The sequence below is a fragment of the Trichosurus vulpecula genome, chromosome 3 (genome assembly GCF_011100635.1).
Source record: "Trichosurus vulpecula isolate mTriVul1 chromosome 3, mTriVul1.pri, whole genome shotgun sequence".
Classification (NCBI taxonomy): domain Eukaryota; kingdom Metazoa; phylum Chordata; class Mammalia; order Diprotodontia; family Phalangeridae; genus Trichosurus; species Trichosurus vulpecula.
In genome coordinates, this window is record NC_050575.1 from 23,488,988 (window position 1) to 23,501,348 (window position 12,361).

General features: G+C 39.8%; 1 protein-coding gene across 2 annotated transcripts in view; it reads right to left on the reverse strand.

Moving 5' to 3' along the window:
- Positions 1–1,199: 1,199 nt before the first annotated feature.
- The window catches only part of SLC22A4 (solute carrier family 22 member 4), an 81,349-nt gene continuing 70,187 nt past the window's right edge, over positions 1,200–12,361 (reverse strand). Inside the window, exons 8-10 of one of the 2 annotated variants that reach the window (XM_036751972.1) lie at positions 8,523–8,705; positions 7,025–7,152; positions 1,200–3,608 (exon numbers count right to left, since the gene is read on the reverse strand). In XM_036751972.1, coding sequence (XP_036607867.1) covers positions 3,510–3,608; positions 7,025–7,152; positions 8,523–8,705 — 410 coding nt within the window. In that variant the 3' untranslated portion in view covers positions 1,200–3,509. Of the gene's footprint in view, positions 3,609–7,016; positions 7,153–8,522; positions 8,706–12,361 lie in introns of both variants that reach the window. The other variant, XM_036751973.1, reaches the window with a different exon arrangement.

The following is a 12,361-nucleotide window of genomic DNA, read 5'->3' on the forward strand; positions in this document are numbered from 1 at the left end:
ATTTTAATGAATATCTTCTCTTCAGCAGTTACCTAAATTATAATTTGCTTTAAAGATATGAAGAACTTGAAAATATACTAAAATGACCTTAGAAGTAAAATAGACAGTATTGACCTTTTCATTTTAAGTGGGAAGCAATGTTTAAAGCAAAAAAAAATTGACATACTAAAAACCCTGATGAAACGTATGCTTCCGTGATGTGCTTTCTGGACCAACAACTAATTCGCCGTGTCTTGATACTTTAAGGAAGAATTCAGAATGAGATCAAACTGGGGTATAGAGGAGATAAAGAAGGAATTATGACACTGGATTTGTGGTGACTCCCTTTAAATCATGGCTTCTAAAATTCTCGCAGGACTGATTTGTTCTACAGAGGACAGTATTGAGACCCCTTCGTCTGCTAATATACAAACATATTCTACTAATATGCAAACATACAATATATAAACATATATACAAACTGCTAATATACAAATATATAACCCTTGGACTTGTGTTTACAGGCCTGGGTGAGGGGGGTGGTTGTGCCTCGTTCTAGGGGAAAGAGCAGTAAAGGTTTAAACAAAATTTAAATAAATACATCATCAGGCAATAGAAATAGAAACATTTTACTCTTTACTAATTTGTAGTATCCAATGTTCAAATACAAAGCAACAGACGTTTCCAAAGAAAGCGAAAGAAGGTTATAATGAAATGAAATAATTTCTTAGTGATATCTGTCCTTGTTCTAGTACATTTGGAATCAAAAGACTCAGTCTGAATCCTGGCTGAGCTGGCAGTGCACTGCAGTAGATACCGTTGAGATTTTCAGGTTTGTTTTTTTTTTTGGGAGGAGAGAGGTGAGGCAATTGGGGTTAAGTGACTCGCCCAAGGTCACATAGCTAGTAAGTGTCAAGTGTCTGAGGCTGGCTTTGAACTCAAGTCCTCCCGACTCCAGGGCCAGTCCTCTATTCACTGCATCACCTAGCTGCCCCAGAGTCAGGTTTTAAACCCACTTTGGATACTTAATAGCTATATGGACCTTGGTAAGTCACTTCACCTCTCTAGACCTCAGCTTAGTCATTTGCAGAACAGGGGAAGGGGAGGTTGGATTAGATGAATTCTAAGGTCTCTTCTAGTCTTTAGCTAAGTGACTGTGGGCAAGTCACAACTCTATCTCAGTATCTTCATCAGCAAAATGAAGGGACTGGACTAGGTAATCTCTAGGTCCCTTTCAGCTCTAACATTTATAATCTTTGAAGAATACAGGAAAGTTTAAGGCACTTATACATTCTATATATCGTACCATCTTGAAATCACTGACACAGTTTAAAATTCAAGACATTCTTGGCTAGGGAATGCTTTATGACCTTTACAAAAATACTTCTCAGGGATTGTTTCACTTTATATTCTTGACCATATATAATTTTCAGGAAGCAAACCATAATTTTAAAAAACCACACTACATAAATGAAACAGCAGCATGGGGGCCTTGCTGAATAAATCCTTTGCTCTTTGACAGTCATTATACACATGATACATCCCTAAGAGCTTAATAAATGCTTACTGAATTAAATGAGAGAAGCCTAAAGGCCCAGAGGAGACAGATTTTTCCTTCTAGAATATATGAGACTGAATGATAAAGTGAATGAGTGAAAATGGGGGAAACCCCCACAATACCAAACATTTAAAAATGCATATGTAAGTTTTTTTGCTCCACAAGAGGCATGAGATTTATAAAATACTTTAATATATTTAAAATTACATTTGTAATAATGTGCAATAGGTTCAGTGTGTCAATACTATACACACATATACTAATAGTACCCTCCAAAAAATCCTCTCTTAAGGAGTTTAATAATTAATATCAATGTCAAAGATGTTGAAGTGAGCATCTTTAAATGATCAAAAAAGCTCGTCTAGATGCCAAATCAGAGGTTCCTTTGAAAAGTACTTAGACCTGGAAAGTTTCTTGTTGAAGATAATTCTTTTCAAGAGCCACTGAGGACATATAAATAAACTAGTGGCCATTAGTGGTTTATTATGTGGACATTTCTCTGTTGAAGAAAATTTTTTTCAGGAGCTACAGAAAGCATGTCAAAATAAAAAATCTAGTGGCCATTAGTGGTTTATTCCATATACCCTGTAGCATTACACATTGTGGGGAGTAAGATGAGTCAGCTTACTGCAATGATGCTTGAAGCATTTATGTATTTTTCTTCAGAAAAACTATATTTTAAAGAGGAATGTGTGTAGACAATTCTTAGATAACAAGGATTTGGTCTTCAGCAGCTTTCAGAGACAAGACCATGTAAAGACTGAGTAGGAACACTGGCATTTCCAGTCTGATTGTTTAATGTGTAGGCTAGCCTACATCAAATGAATGCAAACTTTTGCACCTTAGCAGGAGTGCTAACTTAATCAGTTTACCCAGTGGTAAACCCTGATGCCTATCATTGACAATGTACAGTCAGAAAGATGGGGGCACATCTGGACAGTAGTGCTCAAGGACAGAAAAGCCATTTCTGGAAAAGAGATGTTTTTAATGATTTTTTTTAAAAAACCAAAAACCTATTTCTAGCTTTGAGCAGCTTCCATTTTAAAATATGCTTAGGTCAGATTCTTGCCACGAACAGTGAACACTAGTATGGTAACATCCATGCCAGTGGGATGACTTGGCAATGCACTTTTTATTCAAACTTTTCCTAATATACAATAGAAATATCTGATTTGTAAACAAGTCTAATACAACAGGATTATTTTCATATTCAAATTGAAACCTGAAAAATGTGGAGTTTTATGAGAATGTACTCTATGAGGATGCTGGTACTGGCCTATGATGCCAAGGACTATCCTCCTAGCTCCATTCTGGGTAATAGCAGCTGAGTCACTTTGACCAGCTTCTTTACCTCTATGACTTACCTGTACAATGATAAGGACTTTTACCATTAGTTTATTTCAAGTGGGCTATCTGGGAAGTGAAGTTAATGTTTTTAAAGATGTCTTCAAATACGAGGATAAAAGATTCTTACGTTAGTGTACATCAAATATTGAGGGTAGGAATACTATGAAACTCTTTCTACTTCATAGGGAATGCCAAATGCTTTTGCTTTAGAAATAACTACATTGGAAGTGCAGCTTCAATTGAAAAAAAATAAATAAACCCCAGACACCTCTCAGTACCCAAAGCTGTATTCCTGCCTTTAACTTCTGAAATGTTTCTAATGTGGGTGGTATTTGCCTGTCTAAAAATAAGTGAGACACCCTGAGCATTTCACTTCTTGGCTATCACATCCTCAAAAAGCATTGTGGACCTCCTTCATGGATGTAAATGAAGCCACTGCATTTGAGAATTCTATAGAAACATATTTTGATTCTGGCTGACAAGACAAGATATCAGAAATAGCAGTACCTTAGTTTAACATATGGCAAAGATATTGACAATAATGGGGTTCTCTTTGTGTTTTCCATCAGGTAGTCCTTTCTGGCAGGATATGCTTTGGTTTCTCCTCAGTCTCAGAGACCTCTGTTTACCAAATGTGACAGAAGTTGATCAGAATGCAGTTATGAAAACCTTGGAATTCTTCTCTCTCCCAGTGGAGTTCCTTGGTTTTTTCTTGGATCTGAAACTGAAAAAAACTTCTCCTTAATAAAATTAAATTTGTTTAGTAATTTCCCTCTTGTCTTAAATATTTCATAAGTCATAGTCACAGAATTTTAGAGACAGAAGAGACTTCAGGGACCGTCTCATCTAGTCCAACAACGTATGCAAAGATCCCCTTTGTCATCACAGCCCCCAAATTCACTACTTAGTGTCCAATCTGCTGGTGATAAGTCTCTTTGTGTGTAGCTTAGTGCTATATTGATTTAACATTCATTACTCCTCCTTCTCCTTCTCCTCCTCTGAATTACAATGTGCATATAATTGGGATAACATGTGTGGGATTGAGCCAGTGAGTAAATAAGTACAAGTGATGAATTTTAAATGAAATTTAAAGACAAATCAGGAGAAACAGAAAGATTACAAAGTAGTCTACAGTACTATGCTATCCCTTTCTGTTTTCGTGATGGTTTATTACGAATTCACCAATACTTTTAAATGAATTTGTATTATGTTAATCATAACAGCAGCTAATCCATTTGAAAAATAGTAACATACATGTTTGACCCATAGTATTTATTCGGTCTAAAAAGAGTATGGTTGCTTATTTATTATAATGAGTCATTTCATGAGATGGAGGCAGAGATGAGGAGAGAGAGCATTCCAGGCATTGGGCACAGTCAGTAAAAATGTCTGGAGGTGAGATTTAGAATGCATTTAGAAATAGCAAGGAGGCCATTGTTACTGGGAGTAAGATATAAGACTAGAAAGGTGTGTGTGTGTGTGTGTGTGTGTCTGTGTGTGTCTGTGTGTCTGTGTGTCTGTGTGTATATGTGTGTGTGGTGGGGGGAGGAGTGGGAGAGTTCTTCTCTATCAATATCAGCAAGAGATGAAATGGTGTTTACCACAAGAATGCAATGATCACCTTAGATCTTAAAAAGGTGTTCATAGAAGATGGAAGCCAGAGTAGATAAGGAAAAAACAAAAACAAAAACATGATATGGTCATGTTGGAATGGTATCAAGAGCCCAAAAGCTCCTAGTGAATTGAGGTAATCAATTAAAGGTGAGGAAAATAAAATAGAATTTTTCAAATATATTGAGTGAAAAGATGTTGACCAAAGAAAAGACTTTTGCAGTAGATGGAATGAGGAAAATGCATGATTGAAAGAAATCAGAACTATTCCATCATTATTTTGTTTCTATTTTCTCCTTCAAGTAGAAAGACTTTGAACTGTGAAGATCAACAAAATTGCTTAAAAGAAATTGAAATTCAAGACAAATAGGGAGATTGTGAATTTCCGTGATTCTGTGAATTGTACCTGACCTGTGAGGGAAGAATTACAAGCCCTGGGTGGAAATTGTAGGCCCTAGATGTAGGCTTTATATAATGAAAAACATTATATGATAATGATAGTTATCCAAAAGTGGAATGGACCACCTCAGGAAGCTGTGGTTTCATCCTCTCTAGGCATCTTCAACAAAGGCTTGAAGACCACTTGTTGAAATTACTGTAGAAAGGATGTGGAACAGAAAACTGAACTTAAAATCAGCTAGCTGGGGTGGCTTTGACTTGAAGGAAGCTAGGGAAGCCAACAGGTAGGGATGAGGAGGGAGCTCATTGCAGGACAAGTGAAAATGTCCATAGTTAGGAGATCACATGTCTTGTTTAAGGAACTGCAAGGGAGCCCATTTCACTTGAGAATATGAGGTGGTAGTGGTAGTATAAGATGGTAGGTGACTGCAAAGGTAGGGATGGGACTAGGTTATAAAGGATTTGAACATCAAACGGAAGATTTAATATAAAATCTTGGAGATGATAAGGAGCCAGTGGAGTTTATTGAGTAGGGGAGTGATGTGGTCAGACCTGAACTTTAGGAAGATCTCTTTGGTCGGGCTGAATGGCTAGAGAGGGGAGAGGCTTGTGGCAAGCAGACCAAGCACAGACTATTGCAGTAGTCCATGCTTGAAGTGATGAGGGCATGTGCCAGGGTGGTGGCAGTAGCAGAGGAGAAAAGGATGTCAAAGCAAAGGTGAAATCAACAGGACTCGATAACAGATTGGATATGGGTGGTGAGAGACAATGAGGCACTAAGGATGGTACCTAGGTTGTGAGCCTGAGTCTCTAGGAGAATGGCAGTGCCTTTGACAGTAAGAGGGAAGTTTGGAAGGGGGAGGGTTTGGGGGGAACGATAACGAGTTCAGTTTTAGCCATATTGATGCAAAACATCCAGTTCAAAGTCTAATAAGTTGGGGCTGTGAGACTGGAACTTAAGGGGAGATGTTAGGGCTAGATAAGTAGATTTGAGAATCATCAGTAGAAAATGGAATCCACAGGAACTGATGAGATCACCAAGGGAAGCAGTGCAGAGGGGAGAAGAGAAGAGGGCCTAGGAGACCTGTGGAGCACCTATAGTGGGCTTAATCTAGATCCAGATCCACCAAAGGAAACTGAAAAGGAGTGGTCAGATAAGAGAACCAGGTGATATACCAAAAACCTACTGAGAAGAGAGTATCAAAGAGAAGAGAGTGTCTGACAGTGTTCAAAGCTACAGAGAGCTCAGAACGAAAACGGAGAAAAAGGTTATTGGATTTGACAATCAAGAGATCACCAGTAGCTTTCCAACTCTGAGAGTCTTCGATCAGAAAAATCGAAGTTGTGACTGACCCACTGAACAATGGATCACACTGTGGGTGTGATTAGGCCATCCACATGACTTTCAAGTAAGAAGTAGAATAATAGATGGCATCCAGGCTATGTATGGAAAAGGAAATGGGCCAGTCATGTTTCAAATGACTGCATGGAATAATGGAAAGGCGTCAAAAAGGATCCACATCTGAATTCTGCTTTTTGCACTTTGCTTAATTATGGAAAAGTCACAACCTCTCTGAGCCTTAGTTAAATAAAATGGAGAGACTGATACCTGTAAAATTTACCCGATGGGGACCTTATGAGGATCGTCAGTTAGTAACATTGAGGCAGCTAGGTGGTTCAGTGGATAGAACACTGGGCCCGGAATCAGGAAGACCCAAGTTCAAATCCAGCCTCAGACGCTTACTAGCTGTTTCACACTGGGCAAGTCATTTAATATCAGTTTGCCTTAATCCACTGGTGAATGAAATGGCAAACCACTCTAGTATCTTTGCCAAGAAAACCTCATGGACAATACTGACAGGTTATGGTCCACTGGGTCATGAAGAGCCGGACATGATTGAAGAACAACAAACATTTACCAAGCACTTATAATATGTCAGGCATTGTACCACTTAGTTGAGATGAATGACGTAGAATGCTTTTATATATACCTATAGCCAATCAGTCAAACAGACAACAGACCCCCCATTCAGCCCTGATAACTTTATCAGGTGAAAAACACATCTGAGTGATATAACAGCTCTATTTTGACGTTAGCAGAGTCTAGATCAAATCTACCTACCCTTTTACCTTCTGCATCTGTTCAAAGGTTTCTGGTAGCGCCATTCCAAGGCTTTCTGGGAAAAGCAGGGTAACGATGCCGATGAGCACAGTTAGGCTGCCCATGAGAACATAGGGCAGGATCCTGTCATAATCACCTAGTAGAAAATGAGAATCATAGAACCAGAACCTTAGAGTTGGAAGGAACCTTCGGATTCATCTAGGCCCACCTTCCACCCAGTGCAGGAAACTTTTCTGCATACAACACTGCTGATTCAGCTTAATCAAAGGAGACTGCTCGTGATGAGGCCTCTGTGGGTGCTACATACGGAGATTCCTTGCTAGGACATCAGCAGAATTTGAGACTACGGGTTCAGATTTAAAATTCTTCAAAGGCCAAAAAGAAGGTATGAAATGTCATTTCCACGTTGGCAGCCTCAGTGGAACCTCTGGACTTCCATAATCATTTACTTGCTTAATTTTGCATTCCCTTGGGAGCCTCCATGTAAGCTGGCACTCAGTCATCCATGTGAAACAGACTGTTCTTTTAGTGGAGGAACTTGAGTGAACTCAGCACTGCCCCCATCTACTGAAACAAGGGGGGGAGAACTTTTTTTGGTTTAGTCATTTCGTCGTGTCTGACTCTTTGTGACCTCATTTAGGGCTTTCTTGGCAAATATACTATAGTAGTTTGCCATTTCCTTCTCCATCTCATTTTTTTAGATTTAAGGAACTGAGGCAAACAGCATCAAGTGACTTGCCCAGGGTCACACAACTGGTAAGTATCTGAGGCCAGATTTGAATTCAGGAAGCTGGGACCTAGCACTCTGTCTACTACGCCACTTAGTTGTTCCCCTGGAGAAAATAGAGTAGGGGCAAGTGGTTGACAGCAATGCACAAATTATAAGCATTGTAAATGTAGTAAAATTTTGAAAATCCAATATCTAATGTTGTTCAGGAAAATCACTATTAAAATGAAGGAAATAAAATGAAAATAAGGAAACAGATAAATGGAAACTCAAAAAACCTCATGGAAATATATTTCCTTCTTTTTGTTGGAGACATGGGACTATGGATGCAGAGTCTTGCAAACACTGTCACATGAAGTCAGAGCATCAGTTTTTGTTTTACAGATTTGTTATAGTGAAGACTTACTAGGTGGAGGACAATTTACAGGAATGATTGTGATGCAAAAACAGAAGGCATTGATTGAGAACACATAATAAAACACACCTGCCTCATGACAGAGAGATAGGAGAGTAACTAGGGCAAAATATTGTATACACTGTCAGACATAGTTTGCATCAGATATTTTTACTTTAACTGTTTTTCTTTAATGTTTAAAGTTTAAACCAGAAGGGGGAAGGTGAGTGTTTCTAGAAATGACTGCTGCAAAGTCAAAAGTCATCAATAAAAACATTTTTTAAAGCATCAAAATAGAAAAAAAAACCCTCAGAGATTAACCACTTTAATATTTGAATTTTTCTTGGCTCGGAAAGAATGAACAAGTCATAAGTAAAAATCTCACCAAGATAAACGAAGTAAGGGGCAATGATACTACCCACTCTGGAGGACATGGAAGTGGCACCCACCGCCATGTTTCTGACGGGGGTTGGGTAGAGTTCAGCTGTGAAGACGTAGAGCATTGAGAAGGCAGAAGTGACTCCAAACTTTCCTAGCATCACTAAGGCAATGGACAGGAAATGGTATTCTGGAAAACAGATCCAATGAGATTATGTGAGTTTTAGAGGTAACTGTCTAGCTCCAATTTCCTTTCCCTCCTATTTAGATGCTGTTTTTGTATATTTCCTATTAATTAAAGAAGCTTTTCATACATTCCCCTCTGGGTGGAAAGTCAGCTGCTGTTTTCCGTCATGCTAAAAAGAAACAAATGATACAGGGTGTCTCAAAAGACTTTTGGATCACCCTTTATATAGTGGAGTCTTCTTCTGGGGTTACCTATCATTGGACATGATCAGGGATGACAAAGAAAGATTGCTTTGTACTTTGTACTGCTCTAATCCCGTATCCCTTATGATTTAGGTGACCTTTGTACAGCTTCTGTGCATTTGTCACAAATAGTTCCAGGCTAGGTCATGAGTGAGTTAATGTAGTTAATTAAACAAATAACAACCCCCAAAGAGAAGGGCCTTTCCTTTCTATGCTGGCTTTAAAGATGGAACTATGCAGACTAGCTCCATCTATATAGATATATTGATAGAGATACGTAGCTCTACGCAAGACTCTTTAAAGTCTTAACATTTTAATTCTGTGCTTAGCTGTGTAACATGAAAATGAAAGGATAAATACGCTTATCATTGAAATTTGTTGTATTTGATACTTAGCTTTGTGAAGGCCTCACTTGGCCAGCGAATTGCTGAACCTAAGCTGGAGCTTGTACGCCCTATTATCTCTCACAATTAATGTCATAACATTAATGATAATAACTAGCATTTCTATAGTACTTTAAGGTTTACAAAGCACTTTATAAATGTTATCTCATTTTGTCCTTAAATCAACCCTGGGAGGTAGGTGCTATTATCATCCCTATTTTAGGGATGGGGAAACCAGTGTAGACAGGTTAAATGACTTGCCCAGGGTCATAGAGCTAATCTGAAGCAGGATTGGATTCAGGTCTTCCTAATTCCAAGCCCAGTGTTCTCTCCATGCATTACCTAGCTGTCTCTTTTATTACTACTTCATAAAGCCATGTCCAAGGTCATGAGATTGAAACTACCTTTACAGAGATCATTATTTCAGGCTAGAAGGGAACTTAGAAGCCACATTATCAAACTCTCTAATTTTACAGATGAGGAAACTGAGGCCCAGAGAGGCGAAGGGTTTGCCAAAGGTCACAGAGCTTGCAAATGGCAGAATCCCCAGTCCTCTGACTTCAAATCCCAGTTTCCCATGCTACCACATGCATCTGTGAGAAACAGATATGGAAGCAGAGCTCAGTTTTAGGATCATGCATTTCTGATTCCCAGAGAACATCTAAGGGTTCAGGGAGATCCTTTAATATTCCAAGTAGCTGTGTGCAAAATGCTATCATTACATAGTTAAATAATCTCCTAATCAGATTCTCCTTCTGTGGGAGACTGTTTTATCTAAGTAGGTGAAAGGTGAGACTTTATAACTCCATAACAATAAAATGGCAGCTCTAAAGGCCCTTTACCACACAACTTCTCCAGCTGCGGGTGCAATTGACCCTCCTGTCTCTGTTCCAGTTAACCTAAGGCAGGGCTGTCCAACCTTAGGTTTTTATTGAAGCAATATTTTGATTTGCCATTTTATTGAGAGCTCTGCTGTAGCTGACAGCCCTGACCTAAGGGATCCCGGTCGAAGCAGAGGTGAAGTGAGTTGGCTGCCATTGTTCCAGGCATCATCATCATCATCACATTGCTGAAAGGATATCCCTTGAGGGCAAGAGGGATGGAAGACTGAAGCAGCCACCTGGGATTGAGGCCTTCCCTACCGCAAGACCTTCCAGATCATCATTACCCTTGACCCTTCCATCCTCCAGTAAATCCACCGAGGGTTCCACTTGGGAGATACCAGAAGCAGAAACACTTTCACATCTAAATTGTAATAAACATTTGATGCTTACTTAGACTTATTTAGCCTTTTTTCATACTTGGTATTATCTCAGCTCTACGGCTAGCAAATTCTTACTTCCTGCTCCTCTAGTCCCTGGGATTCAGAGTTCCAATCTGCTGAAGCAAGATTCCCCTGCTATTTCTCCTTATTCAGCCCAGACCTATTCCTCCCAATCCTTATTTTCTCCTTTGCTCTTCTCTTCCACTGGGTTGTCTGGTGTTCCCATTCTATCATTCACAAATTTCTCCTTCATCCTGGATGTATTTCTCACATTCTTTTGGGAGGAACTCTGGACCATGAGAGCCCTTGGGAAGCCCAGGTCCCCCAAGTTGTAGACAGTGTGCTCTGTGGACGTGGGTAGAGGCTGGCTTCCAGGAACACTACTGTTTTAGCCCTGTGTGGGCAGCAGGGCTCTAAAGAATGACAAAAAGGGATCCAGTTTGGGATTGGTGAGTTCTGTACAGTGCTGACCAGACAGGGCTATGGCTCATAGCCTCATGAATCCAATGCCAAGCTCTTTGAGTAGAGTGACTATTTTTATTTTTGTCTTTGTATCTTCCACACCTGGCACAGTGCCTCACACACAGTAGGTACTCAATAAAAGCTTGTTTGATTCAATTGTGGTGCTCACAGAAATATGGTTTTCTCCCTAACAAACCCTGTCCCTTGCTGCTCTCTTCAGCGCTGGTTCATTCTTCTCTTCTGCCCAGCAACATAATGGGCCAAGAGGATCATTCAACATTCTTCTCGTTCCCTATCACCACTTTGAGGCCTTCCTTCTGCCACCATTACTCAGCTATCTCTTGATATTTTAAATTTACTCCATCTGTCTATATCATACTGTCCAAGTATGGCTGTCATGTCTTCCTTCCTTTCTCAGTGATTTTAGTCTCTGGCTCCCAAGTCTTCCTCTTTGCTCAATGCCCTACCTTGATCCCTAGTGACTTCAGTATTCATGTTGATGTCCTTTTGAATGTGATAGAATCCTAGTTTCACCTTCTCAACTCTTATGATCCCTGTTTCCTCTCTACCTCAGCCACTAAGAGGGAATGGTTATGAAGATGGCTGTTTGGATGCAAGGCAGGCCAGCTCCCAAAAACCTACTCTAAGCAAAAACCTGAAATTTGTACCAAACTGAATAATCATCAAGAAATCAAATGAGAAACTATAATAGTGATAGATAGATAGATAGATAGATACATACATACATACATACATAGATTGTAGTCACTCAGGAAATGCACAAAAAGCCAGACAGAAGCCCACTGGCAATAGGAAAAAAGAATGTCGGTAAAGTCAATGCGAGTGCAGAACAGGCAATAAGCCAATATCATACCAGTAGAGAGACACATGAGGCCTGCAGGACTCTATGTCCAGAGTCAAAAAGAGTGGAGGGCCACCCCAAGAAAGCCTGAGGGTAGGGGCCTTGGAAGGCCTGACCAATGACATGGAAGCTTTCAGACTAGGACATCCCAGGCCTCTGGGCTCCAATATCATCTAGCACTCTGTCTTAACACATTAAAGAAGACTCAGAACTCTGCACCCCAAAAATCCACAGAGTCCTAACTGTGGGAGGTGGAAGTCAACACAAGAACCCAGGTGACATAGCAAGATCAAGGACCACCCACCTCATACAGAAGCACACCAGGAATCAGAGCCTGGCCCTAGCACAAAGCCTTAGTTCAGGAACTGAAAGCTGGAGAGGTAAGTCAAATAAAACACTGACCACAATTAAAAATTGTTATAGATTTGTAAATCTCTCCAAACAAG